We start from the raw sequence: 26,678 nt of genomic DNA, 5'->3' as shown, positions 1-26,678 counted from the left end.
TCGAGGTGTCCCTCCAGCCACTGATGGAAACGCCTCCAGCTCTGGATCTGGCTTTAGTTCTGTTGCTGCTTCTGCAGCTGGATCTAGGTCTTCAGATTGTACAGGGGCTGGTGCTGGGGCCAGTTCTAGATCCTGAGATGGCAGTGAAGGTGCAGGAGGAGGTCAACGTGCCTGCCTTCCAAACGTGCCTTTCCAAAGAAAGGAAACAACCCGCTGCCTTTTACAGAAGTTCCGGTCCAGGAATCTGCGACAGGACGTCCTCCCCGACAGCGGTCCCCACGTGGGCGGCCTGAGGCAGCCTCGGGGGCGCCTCCGTGTCCAGCACCGACCCCTCCCCTCACGCTCACACGCACCCACCCCGATCTCCTCACCCTCCGGCTCTGCCTTGGTGAGCTCCGTGTGCTCCAGCTGGGCCAGGAGGAGGCGGGCCCGGTGCTCCAGGTCGGAGCCGGGCATGTTGAGCTGCACGTAGGCCACCAGCTGCTTGAGGCAGGGGAAGTCCGGGGGCTGACAGAAGTCCTCGGAGTACTGGTCCAGCCAGGTGCCCAGGATGGAGGAGACGGCACTGGGGGCAGGCGGGCGGGCAGCAGAGTCAGGGGCCTGGCCTCTCCTTCCACGCGGCCCTCCCCTGGCTCCCCCATGGGGGCCGGGCTTCTGGGCCCGCCCCTGCCCCACCCGCACTGGGCTGCCAGGCAGGGGCAGTCTTGGTAGGAAGGGGCCCTCCATCCCTGGTGACCACCTCTCCCTTCCTCGGGGGAGCCTGGCTCTCTCCTGTCTGCCCCCAGCCCCCCGGGCCCTCCCCACTGGAAAGGAAACTGCAGGAGGGCAGGGAGGGCCGCGCCTGCTCTGTTCATTGCGCTGGGCTGGCCGCACACAGTAGGCGCTGCATAAACAGGGGAGGGAGGAGGGGACAAGCAGAGCGTGCCCCCTGCCCGGCCTTCACGGGCCTCGCGCACCTGAACCGGAGCACCTGAACCGGAGGCTCGCGCACCGGCGGCTGCCTTGGTCTCCGCGCCGGAGTGCGGGGCTCGTCCTCCCAGGGACGCTATTCTTGGTGGTGGGGACGTAGCCGGCCCCCCGGCCCTGACTGAGCTCCCGTGAGCCCCAGCTGAGCACTCACATTGGGCTGCGAGGCTGAAGTGTCAGCAGCTTTTGCCCCCCCACACCTCCTGTCCTGGGCCCCGGATCTGAGCGGGGATGGATGCTCTCAGGGGCCGGCTCTCAGCCCACAGCCTCCCCTCTGCTCCCTGGGGACATGGGACCCCAGCCACAGCTCTCTGACTCCTTTCCTCCTGCAGGAGGAGCCCCCAGACCTCAGCCCTCTAGCGGGAATCGCAAGATATGTGGCAGCCAAGATTCCGCCCAGCCCCTCCCATCGGACGCGAAGTCTACTCACTTTTTCAGTTGGTCCTGAGGTCTGCCGTCCACGCTGGAATAAGGCAGGATGCACCCGTATCTAGAGGAGGCCGTGAGGGCGTCACATCTACCGTACCTGCTATGACGTCTAGTGTTACTGGCTGACCCCCGACTAGGATGGAAGCCCGGGAGGGCAGGGGTTTTTGTCTGCACCGTTCACTGAATTAAGCCAAATGCCTAGAAAAGTGCCTGTACACGGTAGGTGCTTCGTAGGTATTGCTGAATGAATGAGCCCAACCAGCACCTTACAGATGCCTGAGTGGGCCTGGGCCCTCAGCCCGCCCCCAGCCAGCCCTGCTCTGGCTACTCCCAGGAAGGACCCCTGAGACAGAATCTGGAACCTCCTTTACAAATGGGAAAACTGTTCTGCCCAGGGGCTGGAAGCAGAGAGCTTCTCCACGGGGCAGAGGAAAACCTTAATTAAAACCACCCCATCCCTCAGCAGTCCTTTCCACAGGGCCGGCGCGGGGCCGCACTGTCCACGCTTATCCGACGGTCCTGACAGCCCTGGGAGGTCGGGACTCTGGGCAGCCCGGCCTTCACGTGAGCAAACCGAGGCTCAGAGAGGTAAAGCGACATTCCCAAGACACACAGCCAGTGGGTGCACGGGGAGCCGCTGTGCCGGGGAGGGGCGGGGCGCTCACCTTTGGAACAGCAGGTCCAGGACCCGCTGGGTGGTGGTGAAGGCTCGGTAGGTGCACAGGAAGATGGTGACATAGGAGAGGTCGCTGCCCTGGAAGGCGGGCACCAGGTGCTCCACCAGCTTCTCCAGCGTGCCTGCCTTCACGGTCCGCACCTTTTAGGTCTCATACAGGTTCAGGGCCGACTCATTTTCATACACGGGCTAATTTTCAGACAAAGGACAGACAGTTCAAAACACAGTGTGAGAATACTCAGGCTCGTATGTTGAGATGCAACAGTTCATAAAGAATTGGCTTTGCACGTGGCCAGGGCCAGGCCTGGAGAGCACTGGTGGTGAAGGGAGGAACCCAGCTCCTTGGGTTGGGACTGGCCACTGGAGGCAAAGTCCTGGGCTGGACCCTGGGGAGTGGCCCCAGGTGTCGTCTGGCCCCAGCCATCTGCAGGCCTGATTCTAGAGACCCCTCCACGCCCACACGCACCGCGAGCCTGTTCTGGCCTGAGTGGGTGGCGTGGTGCACCTGCCCTCACCCACCCTGGCCCCAAATCCCCCCCTGAACCTGGCTCTTCCAGGCCCCTGGGACACCAACCACCCAGGGCACGACCCTGCCAGACCCCAAGAAAGGTCAGGTCTAATGGGCAAGCTGTCACCGTGGCAGCAGGAGGGGAGGGCTCAGGCCCTTGCTCTCCAGGCCTTTGGGGCTTCTGGCCTCTCTTGGTGTTTATCTCCAGGTTGGCAAACTTGGAGGTCCCCTCCTGCAGGGAGGATGCATCTGTATCTAGAGGAGACCCCGAGGCTGTCACATCTACTGTGCCTGCTGTGATGTCTATCGGGGCTGGCTGACCCCCCCGACTAGGGTGGAAGCCCATGCTCTGCCTCCCCCCTCCTTTTACCTGAGCCCCTCTGGAAGTGCCCCGCCCCCCGCCCGGCCCTGGCCGCTCTTGCTGGAGCTGCCCCCATCCAGGCTCTGGGCCCCGTCAGCCCATGCCTCCCTCCAGGTCCTCGTGTACCTGAAACCGCCCAGCTCATCTGTGTCCGATCGTCCGCCGAGTCACCTGCGCAGTGTGGCCACCCGTCCGCCCTGCTCCCAGCGTCCCCAGGACCGGCAGCACAGCCAGTGACCGATACACACTCTCATTGTCCCTGCTGGTCTTCACCGGCCTGTGTCTGGTGCAGGTTCCAGGGGGATCCTCAGGGAACAGAGGATGGCCAGGGCCAGGCAGGCCACCATGGGGAATGCGGTGGGGTAGGGGCGCTCCGGGGAGCCCGCCCTCCAGGGCTGCTCCCCTCCACCTAGCCCGAGTCAAGGGTGAGAGAACAGGGCCCCCTTGCGTGTCCCTCGTTGTCCTGCCCAGTGCTGCCCTCCCCAGACGGCCTGCTTTTGAAGGGCGGTGTGGACCCTCTGCCTTGAGGAGGCCCAGTTCACGTTCCAGGGCTCCCGTCCACGGCCAGTGGGCCTTCTCACACTGCGCTGATCTCGAGGGTCTTGGCTGCCCACTCCGGCCTCCCTGGAGCGCCGAGCGACAGGCCCGGCCAGCTCTCTCCAGAGGAGTCCGGGAAATCTCACCCACACACACCGAGGGAGGTATCTTGTGGGGGGAAAGTCTTGGGGGGACCCCTCAATTTACCTGCCTGTGAATTTGCATGCCCATACTTCATGTTCGCAAATTAAAGCAATGCCTGTCAGTTGGTGGTTTCAAACTGGGGTTCAGCTCCTTGCACCTTCCGAACTGTGAACCCTTCCAGAAAACATCAGCGACCTCCACCTTGCATGCCCCCCCCGAATGATGCTGAGCGGGCCCGTGAAACCAGTCTTCCTGCCCCCGTGTGCTACTGTAGGACATGGAGTGGCACGCATCCATCCACATGAGGCCATCCTGTCCTGACCCCACCAGACCCTGCTGCCTGGACCCTCGGCAGCAGACAGGGTCCTGGGGTGGTCAGGTACACCGGGAGCCACGGGGTGGGGTCCTGGAAAGCGGGGACCCACACCTCATCCCAGCAACACAAGTGTTGCCAAGGAAGGTCCCACAAATGAGGGGGCATCAAAAAGTTCCTGTGAACAGGGTCCCATCTTACCCGACCACCTGGAGAGGATGCCTATTCAGGGCACGGGCAGGACACGAGGGCCTCGAGCCTCAACACCGAAGACGGTGTCGAGGGGCAGCCGGTGCTGTCCCATCCAAACCCACGTGCACATGCCTGCCTGTCTCCCTGAAGCTCAAGGATCCAGGGGGCAGGAACGTGTCTCGTGTGCTCCAGGGGCCCCGTGGGTGCCGATGAAAACCAACCACACAGACCACACTGCAAAACCAATGGTCCAGGTCCCCGTTCTGCCCAAATCTAAGTTTTATTCCTGTTGAAATCATGCTGTCTGCTTTGCCCAGCCTGTCCCAACCCGGATGGGATCTTCTTAGTGGCTCACCCTGCAACCTCACGTTATAAAATAGCCCCTGAAACCAGGCAGCAGGGAAGCAGCCCAACCTAGGGGTATTTTGGTTGAGAAAAGGCAACCTGGTGAGACCCTTCCTAACATACAAGGGACTCATCTCGAGTTAGAAGCAAGGACTTCAGACTCCAGGGACGGGATGTTTTCCGACGGGTCCTTTTCAGGCGGGCCACTTGCCCAGTGAGCCTGCTGGGCCCTCGGGTCTGAAGTGGAGCCCCGGGCGGGCAGCTGCTGAGAAGCGTTCCTAGCAGCAGGGACCCAAAGCCTGGAACAACTGGGAAGGTGCTGAGGACCATGCTGGGGGTGGGGGTGGGTATGGGGGTTGGTTCCCAGCTTCGGAACAGACTCGGCTGCTGTTTCACTCGGGAGAAGAGCAGGCAGGTCAAGGGGAATGACCCAAGTCCAGCTCGGCCTGCACCCCCGGGGAAGGAGGGTCAGCTGGACCGCGGCCCTCGGCGCCCTCCTGGCCCTGCAGTCGGTACAGGGCCTCGACCTGCTTGCGCTTCTCTTTGGCCCGGCGGATGGAGGTCCGGAAGAGCCTGCAGAAGAGCTGCACGGCCGCGGGCGAGTCGTCGTTGCCCGGGACGGGGTACGTGATGAGCGACGGGTTGCAGTTGGTGTCCACGATGCCCACGGTGGGGATGTTCATCTTGGCCGCGTCCCTCACGGCTATGTGCGGCTCAAAGACGTTGTTGAGTGTGTGCAGAAAGATGATGAGGTCGGGCAGGCGGACCATGGGGCCCAGGAGGAGGGGCGCGTTGGTCAGCAGGCCGCCCTTGAAGTAGCGGGTATGGGCGTATTCCCCGCAGTCCCGGGCCACGTTCTCGATCAGGTGTGAGAACTGCCGCTTGCGGCTCACGAACAGGATGACGCCCCCGCGATAGGCCACGTGGGCCGTGAAATTCAAGGCCAGCTGTAGGTGCGTCGCCGTCTGTTCCAGGTCGATGATGTCCTGGTCCAAGCGGTTCCCGAAGATGTACGGCTCCATGAACCTGCCGGACACCCACCAAGGCCAGTGTGAACCAGCCCCACGTGGCCACCTCCACCCGCCCTTTCTCACGCGGCCCCCCCAGCCCCGGGCCCCTGCACAGGGGGCACGGCAAGCCCAGGGCTGGTACAGTCCGCAGCCCTCACCATGACGACGGCAGCGGGGACGCTGTCCCAGGAGTGACAGCCGCGGGCAGTGGGAGGGTGAGGGTGGGCGAGCAGGGCAGGCTGGGCTGCAGGCCACTCCACGTCTCGGGCAAGTGGCTTAACCCTCTGAACCTCCACACCTCGCCGCGTGGGGTGCCTAACAGACTGGGCCCTCACGGACGTCTGGACACTCAAACGTAACGTCCGGACAGCGTCCCACCCGGTGCTGCTCGTCTGGCTCCCACCCTTGTCATCATCATCATCTTTGAGACTTTACAACTGAGGCCCCCCCCGCCCCCGGGGTGGGCTGGGGGCCCAGAAAGGCAGTGGGGTGCCCCGGGCTGCAAGTGTGGCGGGCTGGAGCAGGAGCCAGCCAGGCCTCGGAGGGGAACCCTGAGGGCACAGACCCGCTGGCCCGGGCCGAGGGACGGGGGTGCGAGACCGCCCTCCTGCACCCCCTCGCCCCGTTCACTCTTCCGCTCACTCCCGCCTGGATTGTGTCTCTTCCTCTCCAAAGAGCTTTCCCAAGGCCCCACGTGCCCTCACCTCGGGTGACTTCCCGCGGCACCTACAGTGGCGCACCCTCCTCCCATGCCCCGGCCCCTCCCCTTCTTCCCAGACTCTCAGACGCTGGTTGCCCAGGGCTCCCGCCTGGGACTTCCTCTCTCCTCCATCCTCCACTCCACATGTTCTCAAAAGGTCCTGACGCGGTGGACCCCGGCCCAGGCTGCTTCTCCCTAGTGCCTGCGTGACATCCCCACTGGGGTGGCCGAAGGGTCACCCTCACCGGACCCAAGTTCCTGATGTGAAGGATGTCGACAACCAAGTTCCTCATGTGAAGGATGTCGACACCCAAGTTCCTGATGTGAAGGACGTCGACACCTGTTCTGGGCTCTGCTCAACCGGACCTCCGGCTCTGCCCCCATCACCCCACATCCAACCACTGCTCCGGCTCTGTCGGCGCCGCTGGACCCCTCACCTTCCCCCTGAACATCTACAACTGCCTCCCTCCCCGGCCTCCTAACGGCTCCTCCAATCCACGCCCAACCCAGCCATCAAAGTCGCCACGTGAAAAGACTGGGCCAGTCACCACTCCTCTGCGTGCCCTTGGAGACCCCCCCTCGAGATGCCGACGGCCTTGCCAGCACCGCCCTCCAGGCTGGCCTGCCTGTCTGGGAACCAGCAGCAGCGGGCCTGACCCCACCGAGGACCATAAGCCCCACAGCAAGGTCCACGGGGCCTGGGGGTCGGGGGTAGCAAACGGGGCCTGAGAATAAACATCTGCCCCTCCTTGGGGCTCAGTGACCCCATCTGGAAGAAAAGGGAGCTAGACCCTCTTAAAACAAACTGAAAAAGCGGCCCTGGACCCCAAGGCAAGGGTCCCGAGCCCCCTGGGCACCCCTACACTCGCCAGGGGCGTCACCTACCTGTGCCGACAGCCAGCTTTGTGTCCCAGGTGCACCCGGGCATCGAAGAGACTTCTTACAGAAAACAATTCCTTGACATTGAAGAAGTCGAAGTGCTTGAGGGGCTCACTCAGGATCCTCTCGTTGAGATCTGGGGCGGGGAGGGGGAGAGGATGCAGGGTCTGGACCCCGGCTCCCAAGCCTGGGGGCTGCGGGAGGGCAGATGCTGAGGGTCCCCAGGGGCCTTTTCTGGAGGCTCGGGGCGGAGACCGGGATCTGACCCCGGCTTCACTCCTGGATAAACGTGGCCGAGTCTTCACTCGGAGAGGAGGGGAGCCGGGTGGTGTCTGAGGTCCCCGTGGTCCCGCCAGCCGCCCGCGGGAGCTCCTCGGCCGCGGTTCGGGGTGCGGGGCGGGCCTCGGCCCTACTCGGCGGTGGGGCTGCTCGGAGGGCTGCAAGCTCGTGCGGCCCAGCACGTGGGCTGCCAGGGGCGGAAGGCCGCCCTTCGCCCTCCCCGGTCCCGCATCCTCCAGGGACCCCATGGAGACGCAGGGCGCCCGGGACTGCCAGCAGCGGGGCAATTTCGAACCCCCAGGACCGCAAGGCTGGCATTACCGCTGCTGCGCTCGGGCTCCCGGGCCGCGGAGGCCGCGGCGCTCCCCAGCGTCCTGCCGCTCGGCCCCGCCGGGCCCGGGGTCGCCGTCTGGACGAGGTGCAGCTGGAGCGGCCGGCGCCGGACACCTGCGGCGACAGCAAACTCGTGGCGCGCGCCCGCCGCCCGCCTCCCTCCTTCCCTCCCTCCCGCCGCCCGGCCCGGAAGAGGGTCCCCGCCGCGCTCTCCACTCCCGGGTCCCGGGCGCCTCACCCGCGCCGAGCAGCCGCGGTAGGACCGAGCCGGGTACCATGGCGTGGACTCCGGGAGGCGGACGGATGGACGGACGCGGAAGACGGGCAGGCGCGGCCCCACGAGCGGCTCCTCCTTCCGGCCGCGGCCCGCGCCTTCGCCGCAGCGCCACCTGCAGGCCCGGGGGTGCCACTGAGCGCCCGCCGCCTCTCTCGGGCACCCCAGCTCTGGACGCGTCCCCGCCCCTTGGCCCCCGCCTGCCCCCCGGGTCGGAGCACGCAGTCCTTGGGGAGGGCGGGGCCTTGCGCCCCAGGTCTGCCCGGGCACCGTGGACCCGCAAGGAGCGTGGGGCCGGGTCCGGGGCTGGGGTCCTGTCGAGCGCGGGGTCTGGATACTCCTCCCCTCGCCCCCTCCCTGCCCAGTGCCCGGCTGCCGAGGAGGTTCCCAGCCGTCCCGCGGGAACTCGCCGGGAGATGGGGACCGTCTTCACCTGCGGTCAGTCCAGCACAACCTCCCGCTGTCCAAAAGTGTTTTAATTTTTAAACATTTGGCTTAGAAAGATTCCATAAAGTTAGGCAAATCTGGAGTCTTAATTTTAGATGCAGCGTACTGGGGGGCCTGAAGTCGGGGGTGGGGGTCAAGGAGCAGCCCTGGCCCACGCGGTGAGCGTCGGATCGTTACAGCGGAGCGGCCTTAGAGAACCTGAACTCCGCAATTTGCCGATGAAGCCCCAGGCCCGGGGTTTCATCTGCCTGGAAATCTGCCCCCCACCGCATTTGGGAAAATGTTGGCGCCGAAGGCTACTGATCATAGGGTACCCGGCACTGCGGCCCCAGGAAGTAATGCCTTATTATCCCAGCCAGCCCAGGGCCTCGTGGCTCGCCACGGAAGGTTCTAGAACCTCGGACTTCTGCCCCACACGCCGGCGGTGGGCGGCCTCAGGCCCAGGATGCGCGGCGCCTTTAAGGATCCCGCCCACCCAGTCGGGTGACCGGGCCGTCGCTTAGCAACAGGACGCCGCGCGGATCCTCGCGGCCCAGGGCTGAGAAGCTGTTTCCTGCCTGCTCTTTTCTTCCCCCCGAAACTCGGGTGGACCGAGGCGAGATGTCCGAGGAGGACCCCCAGGGGTGCGCGGAGCAGGAGGAGCCCAAGGCCAAGGCTTCCCCGGAGAAAACCAGCGACTACTACCGCGTGAGCGAGGACCTGCCGGCTAGGTTCAACAACCCGGCATGGTTTCGGGGCTACAGGTGAGGACCAGGGAGTCCGGTCAGGGTCCACCTGGCATACGAAGAGGAAAGAAAGGGCTCCTGGTCCAGCCGCCAGCCAGGTGCCCAGCTGGTCCTGCGCTCTGCTCAGATGGCCCTTTGTGCAAGAACCCGCAGGCCCCCTCCTGGCCCCCAAGTCAAAAGCGGGGTCAGCTGTTAACCGCCAAATGAGCGCGGAGGTGCTGCCTGCGGCTTGAGACTCGCGGGTGGAGTGAGTGGGCCTCCCGCCAGCGCGGTGGGACGGGGTTTGCCCAGGGGAAATCACACAACTCGGGCTGATCCCAGCCGCACCCTCTAGGGCGGGGCCGGTCTCCTCTCCTTTCTAGGCGGAGAGGACCTGTCCGCCTGAGGTGCATGGCAACACCTCCATCACCAGGCTGCCGAGGGGCGTGGCCTGCCAGCTGTTCCAGCGCGCTGCAGCCTCTTAAGACACAGCTGGGCAGTCTGTGCGCGCCTTCCCTGCTCCCCCCCTCCCCCCCTTAGTCCCTCCACGATCCCACAGAGTTGGCTCTGTTAGCATCTTAATTTCCCCGGAGGGATATCTGGGTTGTAGAAAGACAGATCCCAGAGTTAGTATGAGGCAGAGCTGGGGTATCTGAGCCCACAGCCACTAGTTAAACTGTTGTACCAATAGCATAGAGATTGCAAGAACATTTTCTCCTGGAGGCTCAGAAGTGGAGGGACCCCCCCCCCTCCCCGCCGCCCCCGCGAGTGGCAGGCCTGGAGGCGGAGTCACAGCTCCCAGCCTACCGACCCACCCAGGAAATGACAGCATGGGCCCAGGTCCCGCTGAGGCTGAGGGCCAGCACTTGCCACCTGGGAGTTCTTTAGGGCTTTGGCAGAGGTCAGCAAAGGGAGTCAGGGAGGCTGAGCCTGCCAGGAAGGCCAGCCCTGCACTCCACAGGAGCCCAGGTTCACGGCTGCATCGCCCATCTGGGGCATTTCCAACAAAGCTCCATCAACCAAATGTGTTAAAGCTGTGGCTTGGGCAGAATTAAAACAAATGAGTGGAAAAGAGTATTTTTCTCATCTGCTAGGACCAAGGAGCCCCCCTCAGTGTACAGGACCAGTAACCAAGCTTATGGGAGCAGAGCACCCACCGTGCACGAGATGCCGGTAAGGAGGAAGCAAGGAAAGGTGCGCAGGTGGGGCATCTCTAGGAGGAGGCTGAGACTCTGGATTTCTCAAAAGAGCAGCACATCAGGAGGGGGAGGTGCAGAGAGGCCCGCAGTTCCAACATCATGAAGGGGGAGGGCGCACCTCAATTCCTTTTGGGACAGGGCAGCGTAGAAATAAACGAACGAATGAATTTAGCAATGAAATGATTTAAAGGGTGAAAAAAGGGCATGTAGGCTTCCTTACAACATCCCGAAGGGCTGGCCCCATTCACTCGTACAACCAGCCAACTCTTGTAACTTAAAGCAGCAGGTTTTGAGGCAAATAAATGAAGAACTGGCTTCTTTTTGGAGGAATACCGTATTTTATGAAATATTTAACTTGTGACCTTAAGAGGCAGCACTGGCTGATGAAAGCACAGGTTACAAAAGGACCCCGGGATCTATGCACCTTTGGGGAACCTGACCCCCCTGATCAACCTCACATGGCAGGGAGCCTCCTAGAACCCCCTGATGCCCCTGCTGGGTCCAGGTGAAGGGCAGATGGACCAGTGTAAGCATCCCGTGGGTACCCAAGACAGGAGGGCCTCCCATTTTGGGGCTGGCAGTGTTGTTGTTTCTCTTCCAAATTATTCATGTTAAAAGATCATGATAATTGCTTATTTACTTGTTTTTCATGGGGGATAGAGCTTTTATGAGAAGATTATTTATCTAGAAAGTTTCTAGAGCATTTACAGGTCACTCTCCCAGGATCAAGGGATCAGGTATTTCCATGAAAAAGACCGACACGCTTACAAACATAGGTCCAGATGTTTTGCTTTTATAAAAAAGGCCATTTGCTGGTCTTATGAGGCAGTGGGACGTGAAGCACCGAGGTTCTCCGGAGGCAAGTTTAGAAGTTTTTCCTGCTGCTCATCGACCTGCTTATCTGGAACCTGGTTTCCAGTTTCCTGACCTGAGTGTGGCCACGGGACTCAACCAGCAGCACTCAGTGTTTCCTTCCCGCATGGGAACAGAAAATAAAAACGCATTCTTTGGGTTTTAGAAAATACCGAAGGAAACTAGTCTTAATGACACTGTAGTGGTGGATATACGTCATTCATTATTCATTTGTCAAAACCCAGAATGTACAATGCAAAAAGTGGACCCTACGTACGCTGTGGACTTTAGTTAATGATGACCAGTCACCATTGGCTCAGTTGTTCTAAATGCACCACACTGATGGGAGATTTGAACAGCAGGGCAGCTGCGTGTGCTGCCGGGGAGGCGATGTGGGAACTCTTCACTCTGCTCAGCTTCTCTGTAGATCCCAAGCTGCTCTAAAAAATAAAGTCTATTTGAAAATGCACTGGGAATTCCCTGGCTGCCCAGTGGTTAGTGCTCCGCACTTCCACTTCAGGGGGCACGGGTTTGATCCCTGGTCAGGGAACTAAGATCCCACAAGCTGCAGGATGCAGCCAAAAACGAAACAAAGCAAAACAAAGCACAAAACAAAAACAACCACCACAAAAAACAAACAAAAAAATGCACTGAAGGCCATTTCTCTTGGTACTTGCTTCCTGCCAAGGAGACAAAACATCAAGTGATCTACTTGACACGAGGGGAGCCTAGAACAGGCCACCTGTCCCAAGTGTACTATCTGACAGTGGTCCAGGCCACTTCTGTCAGAAACCTCGAGGTCACCTGGGGATGCTGTATTGCTGAAATGACTCCTACCCCTGGGTGCCCGCACACACCAGCGGCCTCATCTGTGTTCTCACTGCACCTCCACCTCGCTAGGGCATCCCCTCCCCAGACCCCTTGGCTGGTGGGGGCGGTGTGGCCATCAGAATTGTTTTAAAGTTCTACAAGGGATTCTAATACACCATCAAGGTGGAAACCTACTGATGTTATCTCTTTTCCACCGAAGAGAAAACGCAAGTTCAGAGAGGTCCAGTAACTTGCCCTAGTTGTACAGTTGGCAAAAGCTGAACTGGGAACAGCTTTGGGCCTGACCCATTGTAACCATATTCAGGTGTGGCAATGCCTCGCTCAGGTGGCCCCATAATTGATTCTTCTATCCATGTAATAGTGAAAGGAGGCACCATTAATCATTATTCCCTGACATTAGGCATAAATTGGGATGATTGGGGCAAACTAGGCCAGCCATCCTGCCCACCCTGGCTTCTCTGCTTCCTAGGATTGGAGAGGACATTTTCTTACAAAATAAGAATTTAAAAACATTTTCTTACAAATTTTTATTTTTCTTCCCAAAATACCTAATGACTGATTGCTCAAGAGTGTTAACATGTATCACTAACCCTAGTGTCCCCTTTTCACTTCCAGAAGGTATTTTATCCAAATTCGTATAAATTTTCGAGACAAGTTGCAGCTGGTGGAATGTTCCAGAACAATACTTTCAACGTCTACATGGAGAAGAGCATTGTGACGGGTCCGGACAACTACATCACCTTCTACGACCGGCTCAACTTCCACCCCAGCTACAGGGTCAGCAAGCCGTCCATCTGTGACTGAGGGGCCTCCCGGCTCTGGCGGAGATAGTCTGGACAATTGGCGGCCCTAATCTTTGATAATTTGCCCAATTGTAAAGGGACACACTTCACTGCTTTCCCTGAAAATACCTTTCCTCTCTAGGTTAGAAGAAATTTGCAAACGGGGCTATGATGCCCTACTTTCTCTGTTTTACATCTAGATGAAAAAGAGCTAATGGCTTGACTTTCCATTAAAAACCTTTCCGTGTCCCCAATCCCTGACTCAGGTATAATCAATGAGTAGGGCGGTGGGCATCCTGGGACCCCGATCTCAGTCTGAATGCTGGGAACGCCCGGAGAGCCCCACCTGCATCTTTATTTGGGAGCCATTTTTATACTCATGACAAACTACGCGTGGTTTCTGTTCTCGAGCATCCTACCGAGCCACGGAGGGAGGGTAGGATGCCCAGCCTGGGTGTGGACGAGGGCTGGGCGAGGAGGCAGAGGGGACCTCAGGAGGAAAGCTCCAGGCGGGACCAGGCAGGAGGGCCCTTACTGGCCCTGACCCGGGCCAAGCTTGGAGCGATATTGAGCACCCCCTGGCCACGAACAGGGCCAGGGCAGAGGCGGAATAAACAAGGTTGGTGAGTGCTGCTTGTTGCTGAGGGGTGAGGTGTACGTCGGGGTTCCCCGCTCGCTGTTCATTGCCCCTTTTCAATAAAAAGTTTAAAAAAAATCAGGCGGGGAAGACCATGTTTTTCTCAGGTGGGGGTAATAGCTACATAAAGTGGATTTCTCTCTCCATGTAGTTAGTTCTCAATCAATGTTTACTATGATGTAGAGGGTCCTCAATAAGAAAACATTTTCTACGACAATATATATCTTCCAGACATAGATTCCTCCCACCTTCCTTTATGACAGGTCATCACAGGAAGTCTGGAAGGTGTTGGAACCAGACAGAAGAAATCATTGTTACAGACCATCGTCGCTACCTTGTTTACAAAGGTTTTTACCCAAAGAGATTTTACTCACATATGAATTTGGGAAGAAATGAAATACCGTGACCGGTTATTTCTTCATTAAAAACTTATTATTACACAAAAGTAAACATTTCAGCAACATTCTTAACGTTCAGTTTGGGGTGGAAATGGTTTCCAGAGAAAATCAATCTATTGAATAGAGAAGGTACCAAGCTGAGTCTGGAGCCAGGGTCTATGTCATATCCTTCTCCTTAGCTGGAAAAGTAGCACAAACTTCAGGCATCACACTGAAAATGCCTTTTTTTTAAAACAACTTTTCGTTAAAAATACCAAAATCCTCAGAATGTTTCTGTATTTCTCCTCTGTTGAAATAAAAAAAGAAAAACAAGAGCTCACCAATCCAATTTCTAAACTCATTGAAAAGGACAAATACCTTCCTCTGCGGCTGGCTGGGAAGCGCAGGGGATCCAGGGGAGGATGCAGCCGTCAGGGGTTTCTCCTCCGAGCTAGACACGGTGAGCACCTGCGCTCCCGGAACAGGACAGCGTGTGTAGGTCAGGGCCCGGGCTGGGACGGTCAGTCGAGCTGACATCCACAAACAAAACATGCCAAGCACGCCAGTGAGCTTTACGAAGTTACTTCTGGCATCAAAATCGGGCATTGAAGTGCTTTAATTGTCATAGCCAATAACCAATATTTCTGTATCAGTTGCTAATGAGTTAATGGAATGTTAGACTCTGTACGTAGAATAAATGTCTGGAAAGATGGACAACCGAAGTACCTCTGGTATAACGTACATGCCCGTCTTCCTGAAAACTCACCCACCATCTCCGGCTCAGGCTCCCAATTCCCACGTGCTCCTGGCGCCTGGGTCCCCGTGAGGTGCCGTGCTCCCCTCCACTTTGCTGTTTCACGGTTTTCGAAGAGCTTTGACAGTGTCACTTCAACTGATGCTCACGCCTGGGGCAGGTCTTGCTGTACCTCCATCTATGGATGGGAAAATTAGGGTCCAGAGGGGGTGCCCTGCAGCAGGTCCTGGGCTTGAACTTGCCTTGGGGGGTTCTGGGAGGGGCCAGGTCATCAGCATCTGACCCCATAGACACACCCTAACTTCCTACATGTTTGCACGAGTCATATAGGAACTCCAGTGATTATCATGAAATTTATCTTTTTAACATATTTTCAAACTGGAATCCTTATGTGTGAGGGAAAATAAAAGAGTTTAGATTGACAGGTCTAATCCTAAGTTACAAGAACACGCCTTCTGTTCGGCATTATAGCATACAGAATGGGAAGAAAATGACACCCATCATTCTTCTGACCTTTGTACTGAGTTCTTTTGAAATCTGAAATCCAATCAGAACAATTACGGGAAAGGCGATCCAAACAGGGTAACAAAAACCAGTTTCCACAGGTTATTAAATAAACTGCACAGCAATTCCAGAGAAACTCTTTCCCCATCCAGGAGTAGGTCTTTACTTTATCTGGCCTCTATTCCACTCTGAAATGAAACATTGACAAAGCTTCACAAGACTTTACTAATCGCTTAATTTAGCGGCTGAGTTGGCTTAAAACCAGTAACTCCTTACTCTAAAAGTATATTTTCATTTGTTTGTCTATTTTTCTTCAGTGATATTTAATCTTCTATTTACAGTCAATTAGAATAAATGGTTTCAAATACATAGTAAAATACGTTGACACTGGGGAAAAAAAATCCCTCTGTTCAGCACACAAAACACCAGAAATCTCAAAGATTCTGCAAATAATATAATATTTCCCCCTCCCCGCCCCCTTTACACAGGCCTTTAAATTAATTTCAAGGAGAGAGGAGGATCAAGGTGGCAATACTTTTTATATGAGCAGATAAAGTGCTAGTATTTAAATTGAGGGCCTGGTTTCCCACTGCGAGTGTGTCTCAGCTTTTGGGAAAACCTGTTGATAACTCAGATTCTGAGCAAAAGAGAAAGTTCAGAGCAACTCTTCTCTTTGTTTATTTTTTAAAGTTTTATTTATTTTTGGCTGCATTGGGTCTTTGTTGCTGCGCGCAGGCTTTCTCTAGTTGTGGTGAGTGGGGGCTACTCTTCGTTGCGGTGCACGTGCTTCTCATTGCAGTGGCTTCTCTTGTTGAGGAGCAGGGGCCCTGGAGCGCGTGGGCTCAGTAGTTGTGGCACATGGGCCTAGCTGCTCCGCAGCATGTGGGATCTTCCCGGACCAGGGCTCGAACTCATGTCCCCTGCATTGGCAGGCGGATTCTTAACCACTGCGCCACCAGGGAAGTCCATGACTCTTCTCTTTAGGAAGACCCTCTCCTTGATGCGGAGACGTGGGTGGTGAACATCAAACACTAACCTCCAGGACTTCCCCCTCTTCCCACTCCCATCCTATTCTGCTGGGACTTCTGAAACGGGCCCATTCTTTCCAGAAAAGGGGGCAGTTCCTGCAGCGACACAGTGACCCCAGGATGACCTAACCCAGAGCATTAGATACCTCAAAAACCGGGTCTCTCCCCCTTCTTTGCATTAGGTGAAATGAACCTGTGGCCCCAGGTACATGGACGCCCACCCCCTCCCCGTTGGGAAGCAAGAGGGGCTCTTTGGTTCGGACTTATCTGTAGGTCTTAGTAATTACAGCTTGATTTGGTAGCGCATCCTCCCCGAGACTCTTCCTACAAGTGCGGGCACGTGTGCCATCTCATGCAGCAGCTCCGGGGATGCTGTGATGCACGGATGCGGGGTTGGGCCCAGATCATCAGAGGAGCTGTACCAGGGCTGCAAACGTCTAGACGGCCATCACTCTGTGACAGTCCTCCCGTCTGCCCCCCACTGCAGCCCCCTTTGCAGACAGGGTGCAGGGGGACCTCGGACCTTGGCCCCAGTGTGTGACAGAGTTGACCTAGGATGTTGGGGAGAGGGAAAGCAAAAGCTTTCACGCAGCGTGGCTTGTTGGCAATCCAGGGATGGGCCCGCACAATCTCGTTTATGTCCAGTTTGTGAAAACGAGGCATGGCCTGCACTGCCAAGTAAGCACACAGACCGGGGCTGGGGAGGCAGGGGGAGAGGAAGATGCAAAGGGTCTGGGGGAGACTGGGATGGGCCGCTGGAGCAGAGGTGCTCAGGACTAAATGCACGATGGCACAGTGGCAGGTCCTAGACATTGGGTTCTCACGTCAACATCCTGCAAAGGCCACTCTGCACAGGACAGACTACATCAACTGATTTGTGAGCAGTGCTTGATTTATTAGCATTAAAAAAAACCCAAAACCAAAAAAACCAGTTCTTATATACAAAACAAGCTGATTTTTGTTTTCAAGTGTTAAAAGCACTCCTTCAAAATTAAATGAAATTTAAAGCATGGATTAATGAATTGTTTTTCCGGGAAGCACTTAAGTGAATGAATATTCGACAACGGAAATATCGAATGCACAGCCTGTAGGCACCGGACGGTCGCGGAGTCCACAGGGCCTGCTTGTCACAGCATCTGACCCAGTGGACACTGCCTGTGGGTGCTGGCACACGTCCCCATTTGGGTACAGAAGTGAATTCCCGCTAAGACCTAGGGGGGCACAACATGTAGAAAATTCACTTGCACATTAGAATAACAACTTCAGCTGCAAATTAACCCTTGCTCCAGGCCCACTGCAGCTAAACTGCTGAGTTGTCACACTCGGGGCAGCCGATCGAAGTTTGCTGGACGATCGCGGGTAAACGTCAGTGCTCAGCCTCACGCGTGCAGGTTCCCACCTGCTTCTTCTGTAGCTGTGGGCACCGCAGCAGGCTCAGAGCACAGGCACAGGACGCCACGCTCTTCCCTGTGTGCGTGGCACTGCCGCACAAACACACCGAGAGCACGGGCACGCCCCTGCAGGTGGAGCACAGCCCCAGCGAGCCCAGTTCCCGGAGGGCGCTGGGCTTTGTCCTCGGTCCTCAGGACTCCGGGCACCAGAACCCGTGAAGCAGCCGCTGCCTCTTTGCTTTGCACAGATCAGGACAAGGGCATTTAAAACACACGGGCTGCCTGGTACCTTTTTAGAGCTGTGATTAAAAATGAAGGACGGCAGCTCCCGTATAAAAAAGAGGTTTATTGAGCTGGTAGAATCATGTCATAATTGAACAGGACTGGACATTAAACAACACAGGCTTCAGGTGTGAACTGGTGACCGGCCCTGAGATCTCACTCAGGATTTCTACGTGCAACTGGCATGGCCGGTTTGCTCGCTGGCCATTGTGCTTTGAAACGCTTTTCCAATCGAAGACATCTCGGGCCTCTTGGGGGCCTGCGGCCTCTTTTACGTAAGAAGTGCTGCCCAGGAGCGTCCCAACCAAGATGGCCGGGGCGTTCTGGCGCGTCTCAGGCGGGCACCAGCTGCTGCCTTCCTCAGGCCCGAATTGTGGCCACGACTGGCCATGGCCACCAGCGATCAACCCCAAGTGCAGGGGCAGTCGTAACCAAGCGTTTGCTGATCTAAGACTAGTGCGGAGACCACGGAAAACTGCCCCGAGGAACGCCCTACAAAATCCAACAATGGTATTCGCCAAAAATATTTTTTACAGCACTTTAAATAATTTACAAAAAGCCTACAAAAAATCATATTTACCAGGACACATCTGTTAAATAAAAACATCCTTTCGCGTTAGTGTACATATATACAGGCTGTACAGGGGCCTCCAGGGCTCCGCCCTTTCATCAGGAGCGTGTGACATGTGGGGACAGGCACACACACGCTTCGCCCACACTTGCCGCGGCCAGGAGCGTGCTCACAGCTGGAGGACGGGGCCCTTGGCCAAGGGGCTGCCGCCCTCCTCCACAGACGCATCACTGAACTCGCTGACGTCACTGCCCAGGGCCTCTTGGTCTTCGTCGTCTCCATCCACCCGACTCCGCCTGTACCGCAGGTCTAAGATGCTCTCCTCCGGCCCCGAGTTCCTCCTGTCGGGCAGACTGAGCCCTGCCTGGGACTTCCTGGGCGGCCAGCGGCCACCCTCCTGCTTCACCAGCAAGTGTGAGCTTCCGAACACTGGGCCGTGGCCAGCCTGGGTCTCTCGGAAGGCCGAGAAGGATGGGCCCTGTAGAGGCAGACTCAGCGGGGTACTGAAGAGGCTGGCCTGCTTCCCCCCCCAGGAGACACTCTTCCCGAAGTGAAACAGCTGTGTGGAGAGCAGCGGCGAGAAGCCGGCAAAGGGCAGGCGTCTCTTGGGGTCCATGGCGAGGCTGGGCGAGCCCCGGGCCTGGCCCTCCAGCCCCTTCTCTCTCTGGCCCCTGAAGCCCCCTTTCCACGCCGCCGTGTCCCTGCCTTTCGTGCTCAGCGCCCAGGTGCTCTGCAACCGGCTCTGGGGGGCGAAGTCAGCCCAGGGCAGGGCGAGGCCGGCCCGGGGCCTCCCCTCCCGCTCGGCGCCCGGGGTCCGTGCCAGTGGGCTCCGGCTCTCTGCCCGAGTGCCAGCCTCCATGCAGCTCGGGAGCTGACCCAATGCGCTTTCCCCCGCGGCAGCCTCGGCCCCCCTCGGGCTCTTATCTTTGGGCGCATAGGCGGTTCTCCTACTGGCTGGTGACCCTTTGGCAAATGCGGTCCCGCTGGTGCCCCTGGGCGGCACCAGTTCGCATCTGGCCAGGGCTGCAGGGCTGCAGGCCTGCTCGGCACGGGGGCTACTCCTCCCGGCCGGAGCGAAGGCTCTGCCCGGGCCCCTTGGTCCCTCGGCCGGCTGCAAGGGCCCCCTGCACCTCTGGCTCCGAGTGCACATGCCGGGCTGAAGGGCCGGGCCGGGAGGTGGCACTTTCCGGCACGGCAGCTCCGGCCTGCCCCCGCTCCCCGTCCCGAGAGCGGTGGGGCCCCCTCCGTGAATTTCTGATCCGCTCACGGACTCCTTGGCCTTTTCGGCCAAAAACTTCCTGATCTCCAGTTCAATGCTGTCATCACTGTCTACAGAACTACTGTCATCAGACAGGGAACTGGGGCTTGGGGCCGGACCATGAAGTTCACGGGCTTCCGATTCACCAGAGAACAGGCTCCCTCCTGCGGCTTGGCCCCTGGACCGGGCAGCCGGGGGCGCGTCCTCGGCTGCCAGGCTGTCTGGCTTTGCTCTCACTGCTTCTCGGCAGAGGATGTGCGAGGGTCTCCCCGGGCTCTCTTTTTTGGACTTTGAGAGGCAGCTTTTCAGCAGATGTGGGCTTCGGTCTTTCCAGTCTTTGGGGAAGCCCCCTACTTTATCCAGGAACTGCGTCTCCGTGGTGCTGAACCTGACCCTCTTCTTGCAGCCGGCTCTGGGGTCTTTGCACCTCTTCCGGAGCCTCCGCTTGGACCGCAGCAGGTCCTTGATGGCCGTGTCCAGGTCCTCGTCGCTGTCCAGCGAGCTGCTCTTGTCCTCGGAGCTCTCCTTCTCGTCCACGCGCCTCGCCTCGGCCGCCTTCCTGGGGCCCGGCAACACGGTACCCTGCGTGACCGGGGCCCTGTGCTCATCACCCGGCACGCCCGTCCTGCAGGGGAGAGGCTGGCCCCAGGTCTCACCCTCCCTTCCCGGGGCCTCGCTGGCTTTCCCCTGGCTGGGCTGCGCTCTCCCCAGGCTGCGGTCGGCGTCCCGGGTGCTCTCTTGTGCCTCGGCCGTCTCTCTGGTCCTCTTGGGTGCGCATGGCCGCACGGCGGTGCTGCCTGCTCCGCGTTTCCTCTTGCAGCTCAGCGACAGGTCTGGCGTTTTGGAGGCCGAGGCGCTGAGGCCGGGTGGCAGCAGCGGGCTGTGTGCCGGCCGCGGGCACGTCTCCGTCCTGGGCAGCAGCCCCCCTGACTGCGCCTTCAGAGCCAAGAATGTCCGGATTTCCTGTTCGATGCTGTCGTCGCTGTCCACAGAGCTGCTGTCACCGTCGGAGCAGGAAGGCACGTCGGGGGGATACAGGAGTGGGCTGGCGGGCGGGGGTCTGGTGCCGCCCTCCAGGGGGCCCGGCAGGATCGTTTTGGAAATGTCCAGGATCGCTTCAGCGCACATCAGCTCCGCGGATGTGTCTGCGCGGCACGGGGACCCGTCCACAAACTTGCTTTCGGCAGCCGTACTTCCCAGAGGTGCGGGAGCCACGGTTTCCCTGGGAGGCCTGGAGGGGTGGTCGGGGTCCAGGCCACCCGGGCTGAGGTCCGTGGCCTTGGCGGCCACCGGCTTCTTCTTGCCCGGGGTCTTCCCGTGGGCTTCGGGCCAGGTGCTCTTGGTGCAGAGGCCTGTGCCGTGTGCAGGGGCCTCGGGGCCCTTCTCCTCCGCGGGCAGGGCCCTCTGCGGCAGCTCGCCACCCGCCTCCTTCCTCTTCTCCAGCTGATACAGCTGGATGGCCTCCTCGATGCCATCATCGCTGCTTGAGTCGGCCGCCTCAGGCACCAGGGCCGCGCTCCGGGCTCGCCTTCCCCTCTTCGCTGAGCCGGTGCCCCTCCTGACCCCGACTTTACCAGGGGCTGCTTCTGCAGGGCGGCCCGCAGCCGTGGCGGGCTCAACGGTGACCTTGGACCTGGGGCCTCTGGGCAGCGCGCCAGCCTTTGCGGACCTGGGAGGTTTCCGGAAGATGAACTCCTTACAGGCGCCCGCCAGCTCCTGCTGCTGCGCCTTGCCCGTCGGCTCTTTGCTGGATCTAGACGCCGATCTGGCCGAGCCGTCACTGGGGTCTGGTTTTCTGTCTGCAGGAATGTCACATTTTTGGGTTTCGTGCTGCCTCTTCTCACTGAGGAACTGTTCGATCTCCGCCCGGATGCTCTGTTCGAAGGAGTCCTCACTGCTCACGCTGAGCGGCGAGGCAGAGCCCCGGTCCTCGCCGACTCCCCTGTGGCTGCCGGGGACAGCAGTGGGGCCAGCTGCGAGGTCTGGGGGACACAGGGCGGTCGGGGTGCCGCTGGGAGGCGGCTCTGGTTCGCATTGACTGGCTGCGGGCGGCCGGGCGGCTCCGCTCTTGGCCTTCAGGTACTCCTGGATGGCTTCCTCAATGGCGCGGTCCACGGAATCATCACTGTCCGAATCCGGCACCAGGGGGCCAAGGTCCGCGGCCTCCTCCTCCCCCCTGGGGTCAAAACCAGCAGCAAGACCACAGGCAGCAAAGGCGGGGCTGGTAGCCAGCCTGGTGCCGTGGCCCCTCTCCGCCCTCTGGCTTCTCTGCCGGGCATGCTCGCCGCTCATGCCCAGGGCGGCCCCCCCGTCCCCCTGAAGCGTGCTGATGACCATCTGCACCTTGGCGCTCACCGCCGCTCTCGAGACGCCCTCTTTCGGCTCTGAGAAGCATCCGGGAAACCTACAGCTCCCGGGTGGGCCAAAGGCCTCCCATTTGGACGGCAGAGCGAGCACAGGAGGGGCATTCATGAGAAACATCCTAGCCGACGGGACGCGCAGAGAGGCGGCACTTTGCTTCTCTGCCTGCTTCACATCCTGGAGGAGAGGGCACGCCGGGATGGCACCCTAGGTCAGGTCACAGAGAAGCGGTGGGCCTGGTGAGGGTCCAGCCGGCCGCGGGTCCCAGGGCAAGTCACTCACGCCTCCCGGGCCTCATTTCCCTTGGCTGTAGACGGAGGACGGCCACGAAGCTACATGAGAAAATGCTTCCGAGCCACCTCCAGTGAGCTCGCGGAAGCTCACATGAGTGTCCTTTCCCCGTCCCTCTGTCCATCTTCTCTGGTACAGGAACAGAGGTCTTATTTACCTCCAAAAGCTGTCAGGAAGTGCCAATGAGATAAAGACTCAGTGCTTCTCTGCAGGTGGAAAACAACAACCAGTATGAATCCAGGTTCAGTGAGACGTCGTGGGTAGGTCCAACCTTGACGCGAATCAGGAGCTCCTGAAATGAGAAGTTACTTGATGGGAGCATTTAAACATTATCTCCCCAAACAACTTTAAAGAGCCACTTATACCAAAGCCTCTATTTTAAAACGTCGATTGTATATTTGCCAGATGGTCTCACGGGACTGTATGATTATTTTTAGGTAATTAATATAGAAATTGCCCCAAACACAGCCAGGCGCCCCTTTTCATGCTGTGTGGTTTCTCCACAGCTTTCGTATCTCAGACCAAATGTGGCTGGGTTGGCAGAACCACTGGCACAGTCTTGGGAACACTTTGAAGACCTGCTCCCAACAGCCTTTACACTACCGGTCTGGGAGGGGAACATAACGCAGGCTGTACGCAGCCGATTAGAAAGACGCAAAATACATCATATAACTGTCAGTTCTTAACATGTTTCTCTGACCTCTCCCGATCCCCTGCAAACTGGAATGCAAAGTAGCCGAGATGCAAGAGGAGAGCTTGGCAGTGCTTGTGGAAACAGGGAAATTGAGTTCCAACCCAAAACAGTGCCAGGCAAGGCGGTCACCACCCTGGAGCCTTGGGGGGTGGCCGGAAGTGGCCTGTGTGTTTGCTTTGCTTCCCATGCAGATCCTTCTCCCTCAGGAGCTTCCTTCCTGACGAGCAAAGAATCCTGTGTTTACACACCACAGTCCTTTCCAGGAAAGCCTAGCCCAGCCACCTAGGCACAGACGTGCCCAAACAGGTGGGACCAGCAATAAACCAGAGGGCACGACCAATTCAGAAGGAAGACCTTCGCTATTACTATTTATGCTCAAAAAAGTGAGACCACAATGTAAAAGAATTTGCTGCAATTACCTGCGATTCCCTTCAAGCCCAGGTTCAGTGTGACGTTTGCAGAACGGTTCGGGGATTGGGTCTTCGTACCCCCACCTCTACGCTGTAGCATCTTGTGCCCACTTTTTAAACAGACTTTTGACTGCCAAGATTAAAGAGAATCAGAGACCTAATTCAGAGGCTGAAACTACAGCTGGTAAATATTTTGGGGGAAAGAAATCACATTAATTTAAGGGCTCAAAATTCAATTTTGGAAGAACTTACCCTGAGGCCAAACACTGTTAACCACAACTAATTCCCAGCTCTCCTGTGAGGCTATTTATCAGTCCTCAGATTTGAGCACACATAACAGTCCATGATCTCTCCCACAGCACCGCCCTCCAGGGAGATTCCCTCCCAAGAGCAGTGGGGAGTAACAATGGGGAGGGGGAGGGCTCTTTCACTGGGCTGTGCCCACCTTGCTGTGCTTGGCAAAATGCCTTGGCAACATGACAGAGATTACGAGACATCTGCATAGGCCTTGAACTGTGAAGGGTCTACATAAGGAATATTAACTTCTTAAACAGCACTGCTATCTGAAAAAGTGGGCCCAAGGATGAACCCAAGCTGCAGTGGTTTCCACTCCAGGTAGCAGAGTGGGCGGCAGGAAAAACGCTGCTCTCTCCTCATCACCTTGACCACGTTCATAGCTCTTAAATGACTGTCCAGAGCTCGGACTCCTAGTGAGCGGTCTTCTGAACTGTCAAATTACCTAGCGCAAGAATGAGGTTAAAAATTCAGAGGGCGTCTCCAGCGACAGCTTGTGGCTTTAAAACAATCACCTACATGAGATGAATCATTCTGGAAAACTCCCTGAAACTGTACTTGGAGAGACTGTGGGCTGAAGCCTGGGGGCTTCCGCTTTGTCAAACTGCCACCCTGCTCCTCGAGAACCCCGGGACCAGGTCTGGAGGGTGGCTGTGAGGACACCCAGCCCTGCACCCCAAAGCCATGTGGTGCCAGAATTTGAACAGTGGAGGAGGGCACCTGGGTCTCTTCTCAGTCTAGACACCAACCTCCAGGAGGACAGAGCCTCGCTAACGCTCATCCCCTGGCCAAGTCTGGCTCCCCGCACGCGATGTGGCTTCGCCATAACGCTGTGCAGCTCCGGCTCTTCCCTCCCAGGCTGGACTTTCCCCAGGGTTAGGGAGGTGAGGGTCAGGATGCAAGGCCCAGAAGGAGGGCCCTCGCTGGAGGGCCAGCCTGAAGTGGGCGTGTGCTGGAATTCTGGCCCTGGCCTGCGGAAGAGGAGACTTTACTACAATACAGCAAGGACGGCTCCCCAGCAAAGCTGCAGGGCCATTGCCAGTGCCTGGGGGGCCGAAAGCCAGGCGAGACCCTCCCGGCTGACCCTGCCCTGTCCTCTGCTCCCGGCCTGGCGGCGCTCACCCCCAGCGCAGCCTCTGCCAGGAGAGATCCCGGCGCCCGGAGAGGCGACCCGGTTCTCTGGCAGGAAGGGGTCGGGCCTCCACGCAGGGCTGCGCCCGGGTTATATTCCGGGCTCGGTAGGCTTGGGGGCGAGGGGCCCGGTGACCCTCCGGGAAGCTGCACGGGGCGGGGCGCTGGGCACGATCTCAGCGGGAGGGCCGGGCCCCGGGCCCTCGGCCGCGCCGGAAGCTGTCCCGCCGCGGGCCCTCACCTGCGCCTCACCTGGGCCCCGCGACCGGCCGGCTTCGAGGAACGCGGGCGCGCGCAGGCGGGGGGCCCGGCCAGGAGCCGCCTCTGAGGCCGCGATCCCCGCCCGCCGCGCCAGCTAACTACCCGGCGCCGGGCCGAGCCCGCCCCGCCCGCCGCGGCCCCTACCCCGGCAGCCCGGCGCCGCGGTGCGGCCTGCATGCCCGCCCTCCGGCCAGGCCCCCTCCTCCGACTCGGCCCCGCGCCGGCCCCCGCCCCGCGCGCCGCGTCCCGGGGAGGCGGCGGGGTCCCGGCGCGGAGGGGCCGGGCCGCCGGCGCCGGGGGCGCGCGCGGGAGGGCGGGGCGCGCGCGCGCGGGGCGGGGCGGCCCCCGGAGCTCCCTCCCCGGACCTACCGGCGGCGGCAGGGCTGTGGCGGCCGCGCTCCGGAAGCCGTGCCCGGTGGCTGGGCATCATGGGAATGGCACGGCCGAGTTCCGGGGGAGGCGCGCGGCCCGGCCGGACCCCCGCCCGGCGAGCGCGCGCCCACCTGCCGGCCGCGCTGCGGAGGAGCCGCGGGCGCCGCGCGCCGCCCCCGTGCCCGCCCCGCGCCCGCCCCCGCGCCCGCGCCCGCGCCCGCGGCCCGCGCCCGCCCAGCCCGGAGGCGGCCCGAGCCTCCGGAGACGCCCCGCCCCTCCCCAGCCTCGGGCCGGCCCCCCGAAATGCGCCCGGTGCGATCGGAGTGAGTAGTCGGAGTGATGTCTGACCCCCAGCCCACTCCGGCCAGAGGCTGGGGCCCTCCGGTGCTGTTTGGGCGCCCTCTCCCCTGGCCCCCAACTGCCCCGGGAGCGGGGGGCGCGCGCTGAGTCAGTGGCCGTGTTGGCAGACGCCGCCCTGCCTCCGCGGTCCCCGGTGGGAAGTTCAGGCCGGGAGGCGCACGGATGGGCTACTTTATCATGGATGATGTTACTATGTTCATCAGCAGTCCTGTTACTAGAAGCTCCTACACGGCCAGTGTCCGCTGTGTGCCTAGCACCGTGCCTCCTCCTTCCTCCTCCTCCGGGCTGGCGGAGGTGGTTCCTTGCCTTAAGTCTGCGCAGAGCTCAAGTCTGGCTCCCTGGAAGCAGCGGGTCCCTCTGTGCCCCCCTGCTCCCCCAGTACCCCAAGCTCCAGTGCTGCAGGGCCAGCCTTCTTTCCAGGAAAGCTGCCCAGGCCTCCCGCTGCCTTTGCCAAATGCTTCTCTGTGTCTCCGCTTCCTGCTTCACCCCAAACTTCGGGATAAGGAACCTGAGGCTAAGAATGGATAAACAACCTGCCCAGGGGCCGGGGTCCTGCAGCAGGGAAGCTCGATAGGCAGCCTCACGTGTAGTGGAAGCCCAGGACTTCAGAGCCGCAGGGGACCTGGGAGAGCAGAGCATCCCTCAGTCGTTCAGGAAATGGTCACTGAGCACCTGAGCGTGTATAGGCCCTTGGCCTGGACTTGGGGGTCTGTGGAGGCTGGGGTGGAGGCTGGGGCACCCTGTGACTGGCTCCATAGGCGTACCTGCAGCCGGGTTCCAACAGGAGGCAACAGATGTTAAAGACACATCTGTCCTGGGCGTTTGGCCTGTCTGGGAATGGGCAGGGAGCACTGTCTTCCAGGAACATCCCCCCCCCACCCCCGCACAATAACACAAGTTCTGTTTTCTGGTCTCTTCGCTGACTGTGTGGCCTTGAAGTT

At 59.3% G+C, this 26,678-nt stretch overlaps 3 protein-coding genes and 1 long non-coding RNA gene across 13 annotated transcripts; 1 reads left to right on the top strand and 3 right to left on the bottom strand.

The window, feature by feature from the left end:
* Positions 1 to 377: 377 nt before the first annotated feature.
* Positions 378 to 3,673, bottom strand: LOC137770467 (uncharacterized). Its single transcript, XR_011075178.1, has 4 exons — positions 3,067 to 3,673; positions 2,061 to 2,260; positions 1,397 to 1,492; positions 378 to 565 (listed from the first exon to the last, which is right to left on the bottom strand). It is a non-coding gene; the product is annotated as an uncharacterized lncRNA (long non-coding RNA).
* A 702-nt stretch (positions 3,674 to 4,375) lies between these two features.
* MRPS2 (mitochondrial ribosomal protein S2) lies at positions 4,376 to 7,981 on the bottom strand. 3 transcript variants are annotated; one of them, XM_068552517.1, is made up of 4 exons: positions 7,911 to 7,981; positions 7,661 to 7,786; positions 7,067 to 7,196; positions 4,376 to 5,497 (listed from the first exon to the last, which is right to left on the bottom strand). In XM_068552517.1, exons 1-4 carry the CDS (start codon positions 7,948 to 7,950, stop codon positions 4,888 to 4,890), a joined length of 906 nt encoding a protein of 301 aa, XP_068408618.1. In that variant the 5' UTR covers positions 7,951 to 7,981; the 3' UTR covers positions 4,376 to 4,887. The 3 variants fall into 3 exon arrangements, with proteins under 3 accessions (XP_068408618.1, XP_068408619.1, XP_068408617.1); XM_068552518.1 differs by lacking the exon at positions 7,661 to 7,786 and having other exon boundaries at positions 7,911 to 7,972; XM_068552516.1 differs by lacking the exon at positions 7,911 to 7,981 and having other exon boundaries at positions 7,067 to 7,743.
* A 532-nt stretch (positions 7,982 to 8,513) lies between these two features.
* Positions 8,514 to 13,401, top strand: PIERCE1 (piercer of microtubule wall 1). 2 transcript variants are annotated; one of them, XM_068552885.1, is made up of 3 exons: positions 8,514 to 9,136; positions 10,192 to 10,270; positions 12,595 to 13,401. In XM_068552885.1, the coding sequence occupies exons 1-3, from the start codon at positions 8,994 to 8,996 to the stop codon at positions 12,781 to 12,783; spliced, it is 411 nt and encodes a 136-aa protein (XP_068408986.1). In that variant the 5' UTR covers positions 8,514 to 8,993; the 3' UTR covers positions 12,784 to 13,401. The 2 variants fall into 2 exon arrangements, with proteins under 2 accessions (XP_068408986.1, XP_068408985.1); XM_068552884.1 differs by having other exon boundaries at positions 10,192 to 10,291.
* A 3,640-nt stretch (positions 13,402 to 17,041) lies between these two features.
* Positions 17,042 to 25,502, bottom strand: PPP1R26 (protein phosphatase 1 regulatory subunit 26). 7 transcript variants are annotated; one of them, XM_068553469.1, is made up of 3 exons: positions 25,375 to 25,502; positions 23,329 to 23,449; positions 17,042 to 22,507 (listed from the first exon to the last, which is right to left on the bottom strand). In XM_068553469.1, the coding sequence occupies exon 3, from the start codon at positions 22,042 to 22,044 to the stop codon at positions 18,475 to 18,477; it is 3,570 nt and encodes a 1,189-aa protein (XP_068409570.1). In that variant the 5' UTR covers positions 22,045 to 22,507; positions 23,329 to 23,449; positions 25,375 to 25,502; the 3' UTR covers positions 17,042 to 18,474. The 7 variants fall into 7 exon arrangements, with proteins under 7 accessions (XP_068409570.1, XP_068409567.1, XP_068409569.1 ...); XM_068553466.1 differs by lacking the exon at positions 25,375 to 25,502 and adding an exon at positions 24,997 to 25,079; XM_068553468.1 differs by lacking the exon at positions 25,375 to 25,502 and adding an exon at positions 24,736 to 24,860.
* Positions 25,503 to 26,678: the final 1,176 nt, after the last annotated feature.

This window comes from Eschrichtius robustus, chromosome 10 (assembly GCF_028021215.1).
Source record: "Eschrichtius robustus isolate mEscRob2 chromosome 10, mEscRob2.pri, whole genome shotgun sequence".
Classification (NCBI taxonomy): Eukaryota; Metazoa; Chordata; class Mammalia; order Artiodactyla; family Eschrichtiidae; genus Eschrichtius; species Eschrichtius robustus.
This window is presented reverse-complemented; position numbering and strand designations above follow the sequence as displayed.

Excerpts from the sequence above, each read along its gene's own strand:
- MRPS2 (XM_068552516.1), bottom strand. The coding sequence starts at position 7,587 with ATGGGGTCCCTGGAGGATGCGGGACCGGGGAGGGCGAAGGGCGGCCTT. Across the intron at positions 5,498-7,066 it reads AAAGCTGGCTGTCGGCACAG|GTTCATGGAGCCGTACATCT; the intron begins GTAGGTGACGCC and ends GGTGTCCGGCAG.
- PIERCE1 (XM_068552884.1), top strand. The coding sequence starts at position 8,994 with ATGTCCGAGGAGGACCCCCAGGGGTGCGCGGAGCAGGAGGAGCCCAAG. Across the intron at positions 9,137-10,191 it reads GCATGGTTTCGGGGCTACAG|GACCAAGGAGCCCCCCTCAG; the intron begins GTGAGGACCAGG and ends CTCATCTGCTAG. Across the intron at positions 10,292-12,594 it reads TAAGGAGGAAGCAAGGAAAG|AAGGTATTTTATCCAAATTC; the intron begins GTGCGCAGGTGG and ends TTTCACTTCCAG.
- PPP1R26 (XM_068553469.1), bottom strand. The coding sequence starts at position 22,044 with ATGTTTCTCATGAATGCCCCTCCTGTGCTCGCTCTGCCGTCCAAATGG.